Below are 19,376 nucleotides of genomic sequence, written 5' to 3'. Positions count from 1 at the left end.
TACTACTTAACAGCAATACTACTTAACAATACATTACTGTAACGGAGTTACAGTAATGTATTACTTTTTGCTGTAACGCAGTAATACAACACATTCCGTCTGAAATGTGGGTAATATATCCGTTAGGATTGTCAGTAACGCAGTTACAACACATTTCAACCCGAGATGATGTGGTGTTTTGTTTTTTAGAAATCACAAACATCACGAGACATTCCGACACCAGAGAAATAATTGTGCACGTAGAATAGTGACTCAGTAAGCCTGTTTACTATTGGTTAAGAGGGCTTCAGAAACAGATTCACAATGCAGAGCTGCAGGCTCACAATGCAGAGCTGGAGGCTCACAATGCAGAGCTGCAGGCTCGGAGAAAAGAAAAGAAAAAGACAGGAGTGCGCTGAGTCAAAGCAACAGAAGGTAACTTTCTCTGGGTCTGCTGCTTGAACCCCGAGAAGTTCAGAGACTCGTGGAAGAGTGTTGAAGATCTGCAGCCTCTGTCCTCTGTGGAATCGCCGGCTTTTAGAAAGCTTGTCAGCAAAATCCCTGTTAACACACCAATGACAAGGTGAGCTAAAGTTGCCATAGAGACTCGTTCATATACAGCAGGTCACAGGGCCGTGCAGAGGCTCCACTAACATGTTATTAATAACACACAGAGACGTCATGTTACCGGTATCACATATTATCCAGCCCACTTAAACGGAGCATGAGTTTAATTGAGTAAAGTATGTATATGTATATATATATATATATATATATATATATATACATATATACATATACATACATACATATATATATGTATATATATATGTATGTATGTATATGTATATATGTATAGTTATCGTTTGAATGCTTCACCAAGTTCGCAACACGTCGGGGGTTCACACACACAACGTCCAGCCCCAGATACGCTCAGAGCAATGGAGAGGCGGAACGTGCGGTGTGGACAGTTAAAGGCCTCCTCCAGAAAGAAAAAGACCCGTATCTGGCCCTCATGGCTTACAGAGCCACCCCACTCACTAACGGGTACAGTCCAGCACAACTGTCAATGGGCCGGCAGCTCAGAACAACAGTTCCGGTCACTCTGTCATCTCTGCACCCAGGCTGGACTGACATAACCAAACTCAAAGAGGAGGAGCAGAGGAAGAGACAGAGATTGAGCTGGAACTTTAACAAAAGACACAGAGCTCAACATCTCACAAGACTGACACCAGGCTACCATGTCTGGGTAAAGGACACAAAGGAGAAGGGGACAGTGATAAGACAGGCGGAAGCACAAAGGTCAAAGGTCATAGACACTCCCAGAGGGATCCTGCGCCGCAACTGAAATCACCTCGTCTCTACGCCGGTGGCGCCAGCTGTGCAGACCATCTCACCAGAGCTGGAGCAACTTACTGGTCAGCCAGTGAGTCCACATCATGCAGAGCAGGGCCCAGTTCAGCCTGGCAGTCCTGAGCCTCTGGCACGCTACCCTGCAAGAGAGAGACAACCTCCAGGGTATCTGAATGACTTTGTGGCTAAATAGCAGGTACCCATGGGAAGACTGAATGATTTCTACGGGGCAGAATAAACCCCCACACTCAGTAGGAGGATTGGGCAGTCCACCCCACCTTCTTAGTTCAGTTTTGCCAGTTAATGTTCACATGCTTATTGTTCATAATACATTGTTTGTTTAATAATTCCATAGGAATACTTGAGACCTGGAACAGTAAATAGTCTGTTACAGTACAGTGGTGTTATTGTAATCTTTAGTCAGATATCAGTACTACTGATCTTAGAAAAGGGGATGTAGTTTTAATGGATTTATAGGACACAGGATGTGACGTTGCCCCCTGGTGGCTTTGGAGGTTTCAAAGAAGGCACTTCAATAAAGTCATGCTTCAAGAGTACACGCTGGAAACCTCTCTCCGTACTGATTTCTAAGTTAGAACTACTTAACTCTACAATTTTGGGTAACAATCTCGCTGGTAGTGCTTTGTAGGCTGGTGTGCCTGTGGTGGTTTCCAGGCGTTGGCATCTGGGGAGCTTTCCCAGTTTGTGCTGTGACGCGTGCGCAGAGCCATAAAATGTCTGATGACCCGCCTGTTTCAGAGTGTAGCAAAAGTAATGTTGAACATGTGGTCTCACTGCCTGATCTCCCTTCGTCTGTGTCAAAGGAGGACTGGGTGAGGAGTCAGAAGGACGATTAATCTCTTTCTGCTCTGTGGAGTGAGTTGTTGCCGGCAGAGAAGGTCAGAGACATAGCCTAGGGTTACTTTGTTCAGGGGAACTTGCTGGTGCGTAAGTGGGTGCCCTGTGTTGGTGACGCTGTGGGGGAGGCAATTTTTCAGGTGGTGGTGCCAAGTAGCTTTCGTGATGTGTTACGTGCCAGTATGTCTGTTTGTGTGTGTTTGTATGTGTCTCCCCCCCTTCCCTGATTGTCTCCCTGCAGGTGCAGCCTCCCTCAGGTGATCTCGATCCCCTAATCAAGGCCTGCATAAAAGACCTGATGATGGCTGCAGTTTCCCTCTTCCTCTTTCCCTCCTCCACGTGGCCCCGTCTTTGTGTGACCAAGCTGTGGCATTGTCTTTGTTTTATCTCAATAAACTCTTTGGTTCATTGACTATAAACTTGTGTTTGCTCCTCATTGTGTTGCAGCTTTTGAGCCCGTCGTAACAGTAGGAATACTCTGTCACAGTAAAAGTCCTGCATTCAAAATGTTCCTCCAGTGAAAGTAGAAAGTACTCTCATCTAAATGTACTTAAAGTAGCGACAGTAAAAGTAGTCATTGTTTGATTGGTCCATTTCAGAATAATATCTCTGATATGTTTTATAATGATTGATCATTAAAGTGTTCTCAGAGCTGGTAAAGGTGCAGCTAGTTTTAATGGCTTTGTAGACTGCAGGGTAGCTGCTGAATTTACTGCAGGTGAACTAAAGTCTGATTTAAGGGCTGATTATATTTACCATCATTAATCCAGATCTGTAAAGTAAGATTCAAGATTTGTTGTGCACAGTAGCTACAGTGTAGTTATAGCAATGAAAATCTTAGGTTCCTTGCTCCTCCAACAATGCAACACATTATATATAGGAAATAAGACAAATAAATAAATAAGTATAAAAAACAAAAATAGTTCAAAATGAAACAGAGTAGGATACATTAGAATAGAATAGTGAAGGTTATGTTACAAGACCAGTCTACAAGTAGTGCCGATGAAGTAAGTACATATACATGTGAGAAAAATAAATAAATACAATAAGCGAAATTATGCAGAGAATGTTGAAATGTTGAAAGTAACCAAGTAAATGCCGGATTCTATGTACATGTAAATAGAAGAAAATATAAAGAGCAGAACGTAAGATTAAATATTGTAAAGTCAAATACAATGAAATACACTTTGATGTACCGATAACTATAAAGATAATAAAATCATCGTCTGGCCTGTGGGATGAAACTGTATCTGAGTCTGGTGATTTTAGTCCTGATGCTGCGGTACCGCCTGCCAGACGGCAGCAGACAGAACAGTTTGTCCACAGGGTTATCACTGCCAGAGTGGCAGCATTTCACCTGTTGCAAACACACCTGCACATGAATAAGACCAACTTGAATCCTCTGTCCTACTTTGAGGGACGACAACTATTTCCACTGAAAGAATGCGTATATCTCACCTGTTCGTTAATTGTCTCTGTATTTATTGCTGTTCTCATTGTGAATACATTATTTAATAACCCAGAAAATTATAAATAATAATTTTAATATGTCTATGCCTATTGAGTACTTTTCCTTTTCCTATCTAAAGTATATTTTGATGACAGTAATCTTATACTCTTACTTTGGTAAGAGTGCAAAACTTTAACTTAACACAGATTATTTCTACAATATGGTATTGCTACTTTTCACCATGGCTGAAATAACTTCCATATTTTTTACACTGCCATGGAAGCCTGAGCTATTTAAAGTTTAACTAGAAATTCCTGCAGGGAAAATATGTCTTGAAGGTGTATCTTTACACAGAGATTCAGTGGAGTTGAAGTCCTTTAAGGATAAAAGGAGTATCACAATGTAGATAACTGAAATTGATTGAATTGAATTGATTCACAGTCAACTGAACTGATCACTTCAATTAATATTTTAACTGGATTCCATAGGTGATGATATCAATCTCAATACAAACACAGTGTCTTTCACAATAGGCTAGGTGGGTAACCTTGTGTATCGTTTGACTTATTCTGAAAGTATGAAGAGGCAAAAATCAAACAATAACAATGGCTTTAAATTGCTAATCTGGGATTTCAACTGGTAAATGTATAGGCATGGCGATTTGTTTTTCAAAGTATCCTAACATTTTCACTGCTAGATTCTACATTCTTGGTTGGTTCTTGAAGTTGTAGGCTGCCAGAAGCATAAACCTTAGTCATTTAAAAAAGTGCCAGCATTCTCAAATAATACACTTTTAGAAAAGTCATTTGAAAGCTCTGTTTATTGGCTTTTTCAATTACATGTTGTGATGCAGTTTGTTTAAAGCAGCAACCAGTTATTATTGTGTTTTTTGTTGTAAGGCCGTTGTATAGAAGATCATTTGTGATCCGAAAATGCAGTGTTCACATGAAAACCATGCACTTCCATTATGTTTTGAGTTTAAACTGATTATTGAAGATGACTGAAAAACTATAATACAATTTTCAAATTGAATCTAAAATCTAGGCTGCTTGGTTTGAATAGGCAGAATATAGACACTAAAATGATCCCCTTGTGGTCTGACTCACAGGCTACATAAGATGTGTGATAATGACACTGCTCATCGTAACGTGACACAGCTCCTTGCCAAAGCTCTCTGCCATCTGGCAACCAACCAATCACAGTTCTTCCGTTTTGTAATTCAGGGTGACGTTGTACCGTCTGCCCAATCCGAGAACAGATACAGGGATCATATAACCTCTTGAGGCTTCTGTCCACGCCCCCTAAGTGCTGGTTGGTTTGACAGCAGGTGAAGTTTCTCGGGGGTCTACAAACACTGCCTGTTTACATTAACGATCTCTGGATTCTTTCTTATGATGGAATAAGGAGTCATCATGGTGGTAAACTCTGTGCACTGGTTTCGCAAAGGCCTGCGGCTGCACGATAACCCGGTGCTGCAGGAGGCCCTGACCGGGGCGGACACGGTGCGCTGTGTGTATGTCCTGGACCCGTGGTTCGCCGGCGCCGCTAACGTGGGAATCAACAGATGGAGGTGAGTCAGACACGTTTATCTTAGACATTTCACTTTAAGAAACGTAGGAGCACTATAGGCCAGGTCTTCGTTTATACGATTCGTTGCCTTTTAATGTGCGGAGCTTGGAGATCAGGCTCGGGCCTCCGCCGCACGTCAGCTGGCAAACGCGGACTTTAAATGACGAGGACGCCATGCCAGGACCCATAAAGGAGTCACACAGTTAATCTCATCCTCTCTGTACTTACCGAGAGGAAGACCTCTGCTTTATGGAATCAGGACTGAGCACTGACGTGTTTGGCATGTACGTAGACTGCTAGATGACAGACTTTGCATGATGTGGTTACATGTTTACACACACACACACACACACACACACACACACACACACACACACACACACACACACACACACACACACACACACACACACACACACACACACAGAGGAGCATCCCCAACTCCTGCTGCTGAGTGTGGTGGAAGAGACTGAGGGCGTGCTGATAGCACGCAAATCACGACCAAATGTAATGGTTTCTATAAATGCTGTGTTCAGCGCAGTGCTTTAAAGTAACTAAGTATATTTACTCAAGTACTGTATTTACATTTTATGCTACTTGGTACTTCTATACAACTTCAAATCAGAGGATAATCGTGTACTTTTACGCCACTACATTTACGTTTAGTTACTGTGTGTGGGGTTGGACTGAAATATTATGCTTATGCTGTCACAGCTGTTTATCTGCACATAGGTTAATACTTAATGACTACATTTTGTGTGTATGTGTATGTATGTATGTGTGTGTGTGTGTGTGTGTGTGTGTGTGTGTGTGTGTGTGTGTGTGTGTGTGTGTGTGTGTGTAGGTTTCTGCTTGAGGCTCTGGAGGACCTGGATAACAGTCTGAAGAAGCTCCACTCCAGACTGTTTGTAGTCAGAGGGCAGCCCACCGATGTTTTCCCAAGGCTCTTTAAGGTCTGTCCTGTGTTTGATGAATTTGGATGATAATGCAACATCCTTTAACTTGTATTTATGTATTGCCTGTTGCCTGTTATGTCTCCTCGACTCCTCCGCTCGCATCTCCTGTGGGCGGGACTAAGACACGATGCGAGGAGTCGAGGAGGGGATAACTAAAAAATGTGAAAGGGCTTTAGTTTGTTGGTTTACGTTGTTTGTTCGGATAATAATTTCTGTCGGTCTGTAACCTTAACCTTTCCTTGTATTTGCTCTGTCTCGCTGAAGGAATGGAAAGTGACCAGGTTGACATTTGAGTATGACCCAGAGCCTTATGGGAAGGAGAGGGACGGGGCTATCATCAAGATGGCCCAGGAGTTTGGAGTGGAGACTGTTGTCAGAAACTCACACACCCTCTACAACCTGGACCGGTCTGTACACACTCATTAATCCTTCAATGTTTCATACTGGTATAAATGTATTTTATTTATTTTTAACATTTATTAGAACAAGTTCCTTGACAGTGAGTTTCACACAACATGGCACAGATACAATATAATACAGTTATACAAATATGTATATAATATAATCAAAAAGTACAATATATAATAGCAATTGTCAATCAAATATAAAAAAATAGAGTCCAATAGAGTTTAACAATATGTTGACTTTGCTAAATACCTTATAACAGATGACCATTTGTCTAGATACACTTCCATCTTGAGTTGTAGTTTCGCAGTCTTATTTTCCATACAGTTTACAACCTTAAGTCTTTGTGTCCATTGGTCCAAGGTAGGGGGGGTGAGGTTTAAACCAGTTTATAGTAGCTTGTCTTTTCCCATTCCCCTTGAAGGTACGTTCCCTAAAATCAACCTTTGTGGTTCATATAATAAGTTTAATTCCAAAATCTCTTCATTTCCCCTCATTACCCTATTCCAAAATAGTTAAGGGCAATCCCAAAAGATGTGTAAAAAGTCTCCGATTAATCCACATCCTCTCCAACAGAGTGGGCTAGACTTCTTGTCATCGTTATATTTTACAGAGGGAGTTTTGAAGTATCTCATTCTTAACATCCATGCAAATTCCCTCAAATTTTGACTATTGATGCATTTATGCCAAGTCACCCAGGACCTCGCCCACTCATCATCTGTAACTATGGTATTGGATAACTGAATTATTAATCAAATTATTAGTTTTAATCTTCTGCAACTCAAATGTTCATCCATTCATAGTGTGTTATAGAAAAACAAGCACACATGCCCTCACCATCAATCCTTCCTCTGAGAGGCTGCAGATCCGAGGAAATTCATGCTCTTTAATGATACTCCATGAGCTTTTCTCCTAATCTATTAGACAGAATATAATAAAGTCCACTGTGCCCTTCCTGGTCACTAGAAGATAAACCCCTTGGAACAGCCACAACAGCAATATCCATCAGCTCACACTGTGTCCCCAGCGTTTCATATTCAAGGCACCAACTTTTTACTGTAATAAAATATGATACTTTTCTGGCCATGATCCGCTGGATATTAATTTACTTACTTCTGACTTTTCTGTTTGGATCACAGGATAATAGAGGCGAACAACAACAGCCCCCCCCTGACCTTCAAGCGCTTTCAGGCCATTGTGAGCAGACTGGAGTTGCCCCGGAGACCGCTGCCCCCCATCACCCAGCAGCAGATGGACAAATGTTGCACTAAAATAGCTGACAACCATGACCAGCTTTACAGTATACCTTCACTGGAAGAACTAGGTATACACACGGTTTGTTTTCAATTATCAGAATTAGTTATGACAACTGATGAGCAAAATAACCTTTTGTCGGTTAGAAGGATAACAGTAGTTAGTGGTCACATGGAAATATAATAGTTTTACTTTTGACCTTGTTTCCATGTGATTACGTGTCCAGGTTTCAGGACAGCAGGTTTACCTCCAGCTGTGTGGAAGGGAGGAGAGTCAGAGGCTTTGGACCGACTCAACAAACATCTGGACAAGAAGGTAAAGCGTTTTAATGACACACAAACTGTTTGTTCTCACGCTTTATTTATCTTCTTTCTTCTTAATAACATCCTGTATTTAAAATAATGACCATATCCTAAATAATAAACACAACAGAAACAAATAAAGAAATGAATGGATCAAAGTTTGGTGAAAAGTAAATCCTGGTGGAAGGGGATAACCTGTAGATGATCACATTACCCCAGCTATACCAGACAGATAATTTTTTTTTTTTTTTAGAGACAGCGATACCATAATGCTTTCTTTACAGTTAAATTAGGACATTTTTCTCGCTTTACCACAGCTCTGTTTTCAACAGGGATAAATATGAAGCCAGGGAATGTGAACTTCAGAACATTTTAACATGCATTTGAACTGGGATTTACCTCTTTATTTAATTTTAGGATTGAGAAAGAAAGAGCTTCAGTCTCGCCTCATTAAACACACGGTATCTCCAGCTGAATGGTACAAAGGAAGACTCCCTGTTCGGTGCATGGTGGGATCAGAGACCATGGTGTTAGCCAGCCTCAGGATGTTATGCTAGCTTGATCCATAGAGTCATGATAAGTGACAACACACTTCGTCAGATGACCACTGGTGTGTCCTCTTTGTGTCTGCTCAGGTGTGGGTGGCCAACTTTGAGCACCCCCGTGTCAACACGTGCTCACTGTATGCCAGCCCCACTGGCCTCAGCCCCTACCTGCGCTTCGGCTGTCTGTCCTGCAGGGTTCTGTACTACAACCTCCGAGAGCTCTACATGAAGGTACTGTCACATCACACACGCTACACACAGGCGGGCCAAGAAAACAATGGTTCCACTGAAGCACACACACTCTGTCCGGCTGGCGGAGGATGGGGCTGGATTGATGTTTGCAACAGTTCATGGCGACAGTAGAAAGTTAGTCGCACCAAGATCTCAAAGACCACCGTAGTGGCATTTTAATCATCTAATGTGGATACAGAATCAAACCATTCAGCTGTGTGTGTCGTATCTAAGTTCAGTCAGTCAGTCAGAGAGCTGACGGTCTGCAGAGTGACGCAGTATGGTATATTTGGGTTGGACACAGAGGGGGGGGGTCAAGCTTGGCGACAATGAAAGGAGCGTTCTGGAAGTTTTCGGAGTTGGGGAGGCCGTGTCAGGATGCTCTCAACAGAAGCTGAAGGTCACACTGTTGGTGCACACAGAGTGTAACAACCAGAGATGGAGTACTCGAGTCCAGGGGCCTCATTTATAAAGCTCTGCATAGGACTCGCGTTTGAAGGTGGCGTATTTACGAGCAAGTAAATACGCACAAAAATATTCCGATTTATAAAACACTGCGCACACACCTCCTACGCTGGTTTCCCTTTATAAATCACAATCAACTCGAAATGCGGCGCAGCTTTTGCGGACTTCACGTAACGCCCATATTTGCCTATAAATAGGTAAAGAAACGCCCCGTATGAATATTAATTTAGACTGACTGCCTGATGACGGTCGCAGGAAATGCAGACAGAATACCAAAAAAAAAACATTTCACACAGTTCATCATATTGTTTGGTGGACGCAGTTTGAAGATAACAAAGAGTTGCAGGATGTGGAGCACTCTGTGAACGCTGCTGCCTCAGAACGTCGGATCGTCAACCAAATAAATAAATATGCAGTCTGAAAAAGTGAATGGCAATATACACACAGCTTCACACAGGCAGAGTGTGTGTGCCACGGGCCGGGGACAGGGACGCAACCCCTTGATAAGAAGCTGTCAGAAATGATCGGGGAATCCCTATGGAGTCATGACTGGGTTGAGAGGGGGGTTACACCTGTGAATCTGGCACTCAAATGTAACGTAGGCCTACTCTTATTTCCTTTTTTAGAAATGATATTAAAACAAGTGCAATCTAGCTGGATTTGCACATGTACAAACAGCTGGGACTTTGTTTACAAAAGAGATACCTGTTTATTTGGTGGTTTGTGTTCCGGCTGTCGATCAGCTGTGCGCAGCGTCTCCACTGCACCCTGTGCGTCTCACCCCCTCAGCAGCAACTCTATCAACCAGTTAAAGGAAATAAATAAAGTTCTAAAATGCTTAACAATTTAAACATATTTTCACACATAATTACTGTATACAGTAAAACCATGCACTCTTAACCAAAACGGGGTCAGTTTAAACCTAAATCTGTCTTTCTGTTTACCGCATCATTTATGAGAATACATTTCATAACATGTGAGAGAACATTTTCGAGGGGGGGTTTTCAATAACATATCCGTATTTATTTATTTCTCAAAGTTATGTTTTTGTGTGCCCTCAGGAGTCTCAATTAGGCGTTTGTCCATTTTTGCAAAGGAATTCTTCATATATGATCCATGAGAGGTAATATTTAGATTTATGGTATTATTTCACATGTTTCCCTCCATTCTTCCTTCTGCCAACGGTGTCGCAGTTTCTCACCTCTCCTGTTGTTGTGCGTACGCATGGGTCAGAGTGTCCGTGGAGGACCACACATTTTCCGTCAAGAGTTTTTTATAAATCACAAAGATTGCTTAGAAATTGGCGTACGCCATGTTTATAAATGAGGCCCCAATTTGGACAGTTCTTTTACATTCTTTGCCATCAGTATCTCGGCTCCTTAACCGTAGTTTGGATGCTCAGCGGCAAGGTCTGACACGGCTCGTTGTCAGCCGGTAACCACCTGTCCGGACTATTATTTATCACGGAGAAAAGATGAACGGGCTGTTCTGGTGCCGCTGGAAACATCTCTTATTGCTGGTTCTCCACAGTTAACAATAAACAGACACTGTAATACATAAAACTAGACCCCCTTTTCTCTCTCTTGTTTTACATGCAAGTAAACCTGAAATGCTGACAGTGGGTCATTGTGTGTGTTGTAGAGCATTTCTATTTGTGAACCAGCTCTTTGAAGGCAGTCTTGGAACTCTCGACCCAACCTTAATAATTATAATAATAATATTTATAAGCCTTATATTTGTACAGCACCTTTTATACAAGAATTGCACCAAAGTGCTTGTAGCAGTTTTATAGACAGAATAAAATAAATGCCGAAAATAAGAGGATAAAAGCAATGTAGACAATAACAAATATTGATTGATAAGAACCAAACCAACAGGTAGATTTAAACAAACATATCCACACAGATTAATACATGATGACTCAGACTTGTGACTTGTGGGGACTCGAGAGTGACTTGGACTCGAGAATTGGGGACTTGACTACAACACTGGTAACAACATCACAACAAATCTTCTTCATAAAGACTTTTCCCAAGCTTAACAAAGACCTGAAAGCTAGTATAGTATATGTTCTGCGACTTCAAGTTTGAAATAATATGCATTCTGTATACAGGTATCATTTAGTTTGTTGGCTCTTAATGTTGTTATAGATAGGTCAGACGGGGTCTATGCTAACATCATCCATATCATTGAAAAAATGAGTTAATGGGGAAATATGCATCGGGGCTGGTGTGACAGTCAGAAAGTGGATTACTACTTTGAGCAGCTGTTGGTGAACGGTGGTCTAAACATTGGTGGAGCACAAGCAGGGTACCACTGCAGAGGTCTTGCTGAATCACATTAGCATACTGTTAGTCACATCACTCTGAAGAAGATAGCAACATGAGAACCAGCACAGTCTGCTGCTGCTGCTGCTGCTGTGAGGGATCTTCAGTTATGATTTGGCTCCTACAGGACTCTGCTCAGAAGAAAAGCAAACTGGTTGTTAAGTGGTTTGCAAGTTTGATCAAATGCGAACCAACACCTTCGCCAGCACAGAGCTACAATGGGAGACTTTTTTTGTGGAAAAGCAGTGAAAACACACTGATGTCTGTGTCATTTTCTTATGACTATCCAACTTGTGAATCACCGGTTTTTTAATAACGATCCTCCTCTCTCTCCTCCTCTGCTGTGCGTCAGCTGCGTAAGCGCTGCAGTCCTCCTCTCTCTCTGTTTGGACAGCTGTTGTGGAGGGAGTTCTTCTACACAGCCGCCACCAACAACCCCAACTTTGACCGCATGGAGGGAAACCCCATCTGTGTGCAGGTGACATTGGCCTGAACTGTAATGGATGACATTACATGGCATTCTGATTTCACGGGGGGTTTGGACCTTGGACATGTTTAGAGACGCATACTGTATGTCTCAAGTTAAATGTGACAACTCTATTATTGACAATAAAAGCCAGCAATCCCTGGCTGTTCAGAACACAAACTTTCTGATGTATTACCGAGTCAGTGATTCCCTAACACCAACTTATACCATAGGTCACTAGAACTTCAAAAAATGTAACGGTGATCCATAGTTATAGTAGTCAGGCATTGATTTGAGAAAACTCATGCAGTGCTGTGGTGCTCACTGTACATATTACATATACTGTTTCAGGTAGTCGCGTCCAGGTAACAGTTTGAATAAAACCGGTGTAGAAAAAATTCTGCAGGTAGATTAAGGAGCCTGTGAGTTACTAAGTAAAGACACAAAGGATGTCGTTAATATCTTTGTAATACCTGTGTTTTTACAGATCCCGTGGGACCAGAACCCAGAGGCGCTGGCCAAGTGGGCTGAGGGTCGGACTGGTTTCCCCTGGATCGATGCCATCATGACCCAGCTGAGACAGGAGGGCTGGATCCACCACCTGGCCCGGCACGCCGTGGCCTGTTTCCTAACCAGGGGGGACCTTTGGATCAGCTGGGAGAGCGGCATGAAGGTAGGGCAAAGATGATGCTGATGTGGGAACAGAGAGCTGGAGACCTGCTCTGCTTTACACTTGATGTCTTTGTGCACTGTAGGCCGAGCTGCTAGTGTGAGTGTGTTACCTGTGTGTTACCTGTGTGTTGTGCAGGTGTTTGAGGAGCTGCTGCTGGATGCAGACTGGAGTGTGAATGCTGGAAGCTGGATGTGGCTGTCCTGCAGCGCCTTCTTCCAGCAGTTCTTCCACTGCTACTGCCCTGTGGGCTTTGGAAGGAGGACCGACCCGTCCGGAGACTTCATCAGGTATCTTCATGCTTCTGTTTTTATGCTTTTCTCAGCTAGAGCTGTCCTCCACTAAAGATTTTATTACAATAAGTCGTCAATTCAGGCGTTACAAAAGCACCTCTGCGCATGAGCCCTCATCATGGGGGTCAGAATAATTATATTATAGTTTTATATGTATTCATATAAGGTTAGGCCACCTAACCACACTGGCTGACTCGCTGCTGCTGTTTCCCGATTTTTGAGAAAGGAAAAGTAATTAAGCTCCATGTTTCGCATGTCACCCTTTCAGGGTTGTCTTTAACATGCTCAAAATTATCCCACACTTGAACATCATTAATTTAAGGAGCAGGCACACCTCCTGAATGAAGTGTGAAGGTTTTCCTGCTGACGCCACAAAGCACATTCAGCGGCCAGATGGAGTACAAATCAAGAATTTACAAATGACATTTTTCTCTGTTAACATTGTGAGAAGGCATTTCTGCTGCATTCATGTGGTGAAACATTTTTAAAAAAAAGGATTCTCATTTGGGAACATTCCAGGCACTTCAGAGTTTATCTGTCATTCAGTATTTTTCTAATAAATGTAAAATGCCCAGAAATAAATAGAACACATCTTGTTTGTTTCATGAACACACTGAAGCCGCTAGGACGGCTTTTCACCTCAGATAATGGGGTCATCGGAGGAGCCCTGGCAGCCTGGGCCCTGGCAGGGGTCTGTACTCTCAGAGTGCCGCAGCACAGACATCACTGTCCATTCCATCGCTGCCTCTGAAGTACCAAAATTCAACCTGGTCAAACAGGTGTGAGCTTGTGCTTGCCTCAGTACTGACTTAGTAATTTCTGAAACGTCCGTTCAACTGTTACCAATTGAAGCCGTCTGAAGTTGATTCATTAAAAAAGCAAAATGATGCCCCAGCCTGATGCTGCTGGTGAGGGGGAATCATCGATCAATCACTCTCATGATGGAAATGCAGGCAGGGAGAGATCCCGCGTCATTTATTCATACCATGCTGTATCAACTGCACGATTATTGAAATTGTGAGGCAATTTTACAAATCACAGCGAACACAATATTTAGTAAAGACAAAATACGTGAACATTTCTGAATAAGTATTGTGGAGTGGCAGAAAGTGTGCTGAAAAGCTGAAATGATGTATATTTTTCTTTTAAAATGTTCCTACAGGCGTTACATCCCCATCCTGAAGCACTACCCCAACCGCTACATCTATGAGCCGTGGAACGCTCCGGAGTCCGTCCAAAGGGCAGCCAACTGCATCGTGGGAGTGGATTACCCCAAACCTATGATCAACCACGCAGAGGGCAGCAGGCTCAACATCGAGAGGATGAAACAAGTGTACCAGCAGCTCTCCCACTACAGAGGCCTCAGTGAGTAACCCACAGGCCAACAGGACCCTGACACCAGAGAGGTCCAGAGATATACACTGTTCTGTGGACTTGGAGTCCATTTAGCTCTTATTTTAGATACAGTCAACACTGGGTAGAATTATTTCACTGTGTGTGTGTGTGTCAGGTCTACTAGCATCAGTACCAACGATCCAAGAGGAGGCAGAGCCACCAATGAGCGATGAATCCCAGAGCAGCAGTGGCGCTGGTAGGAAGAAACACAAAAGCCAGATACTTTTATTGATGAATGATTTCCCGTGAAGCATATAGAAAATGTTCTCAGATTACTCAGGTACACGTGTCGCAGTCCACTGTACCAAATGTGAGCTTATTATTATCTGATGTTCTCCTAGACTCTCCTCCCAGAAGCCCTGCTGACAGCGAGGCAGCCGGCTGCTCTACAGCTCCTGATTCATCCACAGTGTGTGTGTCCTCCCTGTATCCAGGGCTGGAGGGGGGGGGGCACAGTCACCCATCACAGACTGCCTCACACACACTGCCAGCCCCAGCTTCAACACACACCCAGAGCAGTCGGTCAAGGTCCAAACCCTCCTCCCCCATGTCTCTTTCCCCGAGTCCAGCCCAGACCATGACTCAGCACTCCTCTCAGGGCCAGAGGAAGAAAAGCCCGGCCTGCAAGGTGCGTCGCAGCCAGAGGCAGCAGGGGAGCAACACTCCATCCAGGGCGGGAGAGGAGGAGATTGAGGAAGGAGGGGTGGAGGAGATGATGGAGGAGGAGGACGTTGAGCAGGGTGAGGAGAGAATGGAGGAGGAGACGGCAGAGCCTCAGCAGTGATGTGAGGTACATTATCTTCCCTAACCAAGTGCTATAAATGAGCCAGCTCAACAGGGCCTCAGTGTTGGATACACTTGTAAATATAGATAGAACAGCTGAAACACTCAACAACATGCATTGCATCTTTGATAATGGGGATCAGATTGATGTTAGGCCCCTCTCTATTTAGTATAGCGGTGTCAGGATGAACTGTCATACTATCAGGCGTAAGGCTCACTAATGCGTTGACCTGCTCATCTACAAATGACTACATACACATTAACTTGTTGGCATCTGGTCCACAATGGAGCCACATTTCTCTTATATAAAATGCTTCCATATATTTTTATAATGTCAGAGGGATACTGCTGGCCCCACAGAGCTCTGCAGCAACTCCAATAGTGGTCTGCCTCCAGGACAAACTTAGTGTGCTGCAACAATGCTATGTTGTCATCACAGTGCTTTCTTTCTGCTCCCACTTTCAGGTGGAGGTCAAAGAACAATGGTCCAACATCCATCTCAGGCAACTGGACTCATAAACACCTTCAGGGAGACGTGTTCTGGATATGTGGACAACACTTCTAAGCATGTGCTCAGCAGGAAGCAGAACTAAATCATTTTACTTGAGCTTACTCCATCCAGAACAAAATGGTAAAACAGTCTGGATAATAATAGCTCCATGAAACCAAAGGGCCCCTTTTTAACATTTTATACAGGACCAGTCAAGAAGGATCCAGAAAGTGCTTAGAAATACAAAATATTATTATTATTATCAATTATCAATTACGGTAAATTATTTTAAAAAAAAAATTTTTATTCAAGGAAATGGGGGTGATAATCCTAAAAGTTTTTCAAGATGGTTGACCTTCTCTTGTAAAGTTCCACCTCTGACACCCACACTTAATAAGACACATTGTACTGCAACTACTCACACACACTATCCCAGTGGAACACAGTGTGACATTCAGCCCCTCTCCGGTGCCTAGCTGTCCTTACCTCTGGAAGCAAGACGCAGGAGCCTGTCCCTGCTTTGCTCCCCTCCCCTCCCCTCGATAGTGATTCAGAAAGAGAAGTAACTGTTCCAGTCTGAAACATGTCCTTGGTGGTGGGTGAGCACAGAGGGATCACTTCATTCTGGGTCCCGCATAAAACTGACCATTAGTATTATTTAGCGGCAGTAAAATATATCAAATGTCCCTTTATGTTGCAGCTCCCTTCAACGATCAACTGTGGATGCTTTGAGCCTGCTTTACGAGGCACTGGATTATATTCCAGCGGGAAAACAGTCTCGTCAATGTCAGACTTTATTTAATGTAAAGCCATTTAGGCCTCAGGAACAGAATGCTTTTCTGTTGAATTGGCCCTGATTATTTACTTTGCCACATTTTAAAAACACCTAAGGAGAAAATTGAAATATACATATTAATATTGAAAGCACAATGTAAGTATTTTGGAAAAAAAGTCAGATATTTTTGCTAGGGGCAATGAAAATGTTTTATAGTGACGGGGAACATTTCTATAGACTACCTCCCTTAATCTGTCTGTTTTGGAGTCACATATACAGCCGCGGAAAAAAATGAAGAGACCACTTCAGTATTATCATTTTCTCCTATTTTATTATTATTAGGTTTGTCTTTGAGTTAAAAAAATGTTTTAATTTAAAAATAGTTCAATTATTTGTATTGTATTTTATTGTATTCTAAAAACTCCTGACGATTTTTCTCTGTGTTGGAATTCAACAGACACTGGAATGGCTGCCATACATGTAGAGATAAATATTTAAGAAAAATGTGGAGTAGTTTCCGCGGCTGTATATAAAATATATGAAACATTTAAGGTCAAATTAAAACCGTATGTATTACGTGTGTACCTTATGCTTTTTGTCTCTGACAATTAAAAATGCTGCATGTGTAGAATGAATGTAGAACGAAAAACGACGTGTTGTGCTCCCCATTTATTTATAAGAGTTTGTATTGAAATGATATGTAAAATCATAACCTGTGCTTCTGGTTTAAAGGGATTTTACCAATTTTCCTACCAGAAGCATCCACCAGAGGGCAGCAGATGCAGTCATTTCCGCACATGTTTAGTTTTTGTACATTCACAAAAGCTCCAACTCATTTCTTCACAATCCTGATTTGTTTCCTGTGATAAATGCACTAAATGCTATCAGATACTGAAACCTGCCATTTCAATGTGTCTTTAGATGTCCTGTTTAGTGAACCCAGAGTCCAAAACAAGATTCAGAGACCTTCACAGCCAAAAACAACAAATGACTTCATTACATTTTCGTTCTGATAACTGACATTTAACTGATTAAAAAAATGTTTTTCTAAATGTAACTTCTTTTTGTTTCAGCATTAACATACTGTACTGTCCTCCGCATTTCAAAGAGTGACAATCTGTTTGCTTATTCCTACCTCATACCTTTCTGTTTGACATTTTCCACTTCTAGCCTGAAAAACTGAAACGTTAAATCTTATTAAATGTATTGTGTCAATGGATTTCATGTAACTGTATTAGGTTAGTTGAAAGCAATGATATTAAGTTGGACCTAATGTTTTTTATTTAAACTTGATATTATTGCTTTCGACTTAATAGAGAGATGTGAAATCGATTTACATAATACATTTAATTAAATTCAACGTTTCAGTTCTTTCAGTGTAACTTCAGTGCAGAATAAGCCACCAAACCTTTGGCTGAGAGACCCTCAGTGCTGCCTGGACGGTTCCAGGATGTTGATGTTCAGAAAAAAACTTCTCAGCACTGGCAGTTCCTCAGTCGATTTAAAGGACGAGTGGGAACTATGACGTTTAAACGAAAAGCTCACAGTTCCCACTGTTCCTAAACATCAACAGCTCCCTGACCAGGGGATTTGTATACGTTCCACCTGCCACCATGATGCTCTGCAGCCGGGGTGTGTCTGACTGTGTGGATATTTATGTGTTTGGTTTTTTTTGTACAGAAATAGTTTATTTTCATTAAAATTGCTGAAGGAAAGTGATTGAAATGGGAGTTGGTGTGCTTTCTTTTGGTACTATACGTTCCCTAATAAAACCATTTTAAAATGAATACTTGTATATGAAAAATTAACCACACTACTTACTTTCCAAAAATAATAGTGAAACTATGGTGACATACAAACATTAACTGTGATATTACTTGGTTTATTTTGGATAATGATTAGGAGGCTTTTATTTATGTTCCTCTTGCCCGACCAGAGGAGAATATTCTGGATCCCTGCTACACCACCATCACAGAGCCCACCCGCTGTCCCCGCGCTGCCCTGGTTCCCTCTGACCACACCATGATCCCCCCTGATTCCTGCCTACAGACAGAAACTCTGTAGACCGGTGGAGAGGACTTTTAGGCAGTGGAGCGAAGCTTTAATAATAATTCATAGTATTTATTTTAGCACTTTTCCAAGTGCTCAAAGCGCTGCACATTACACTGAATACTGTGGACAAAACCCACTGAGTAATTGAGGGTGAAGTGTCATGCCCAAAGACACAACGGCATGCTGACTGCAGTCCCTGGTCCCCTGGTGTGATGATCAGAATACTAAACCATTGCGCCACAGCTGTGGAATATCTTCAGGCATGTTTGGACTGTTCTGACTGGGATGTGTTCAGGACTGCTACTCGAAGTCTGGATGAGTACACAGAGGCTGTGTTGTTTTTGTGAGGACAGCTGTGTTCTGACACGCACCAGGGTGAGTTACAACAACAACAAGCCCTGGTTCACAGCCAAACTGAGACAGCTCCGGTCACAAAAGGAGCAGGAATCTGTGGTGGTGATAAGGCTAGATTTAAAGAGTCCAAGTGGTTTATCAAGGCGGTGAGAGATGCTAAACGACTGTACTCTGAGAAACAACCGTTCAGCTCACGATTGTGCCTCTGGCGACTACACAGATTACAAGCCAAAGGGAAGCACTCGGGATAATTATGGAATTAGAATGTACATTATGATCACCGATTAGAGAACAACAGGACAATTATAATTCAGAAAAAGAAATGGCAGTATGCAAAGCCAAAGCCAAACCTAATGCGTTAATTACCCAGAGAGCCACATTCCTGATCCATATGGTAAGAAACA

At 42.4% G+C, this 19,376-nt stretch overlaps 1 protein-coding gene across 1 annotated transcript; it reads left to right on the top strand.

Annotated features, from left to right (window-relative positions):
* Window positions 1-4,938: 4,938 nt before the first annotated feature.
* cry2 (cryptochrome circadian regulator 2) lies at window positions 4,939-18,291 on the top strand. Its single transcript, XM_063907574.1, has 13 exons — window positions 4,939-5,210; window positions 6,054-6,162; window positions 6,430-6,572; window positions 7,710-7,894; window positions 8,051-8,139; window positions 8,762-8,902; window positions 12,047-12,172; window positions 12,648-12,833; window positions 12,969-13,120; window positions 14,286-14,488; window positions 14,634-14,714; window positions 14,860-15,308; window positions 15,767-18,291. The coding sequence occupies exons 1-12, from the start codon at window positions 5,053-5,055 to the stop codon at window positions 15,300-15,302; spliced, it is 2,016 nt and encodes a 671-aa protein (XP_063763644.1). The 5' UTR covers window positions 4,939-5,052; the 3' UTR covers window positions 15,303-15,308; window positions 15,767-18,291.
* Window positions 18,292-19,376: the final 1,085 nt, after the last annotated feature.

This window comes from Eleginops maclovinus, chromosome 2 (assembly GCF_036324505.1).
Source record: "Eleginops maclovinus isolate JMC-PN-2008 ecotype Puerto Natales chromosome 2, JC_Emac_rtc_rv5, whole genome shotgun sequence".
Classification (NCBI taxonomy): Eukaryota; Metazoa; Chordata; class Actinopteri; order Perciformes; family Eleginopidae; genus Eleginops; species Eleginops maclovinus.
This window is presented reverse-complemented; position numbering and strand designations above follow the sequence as displayed.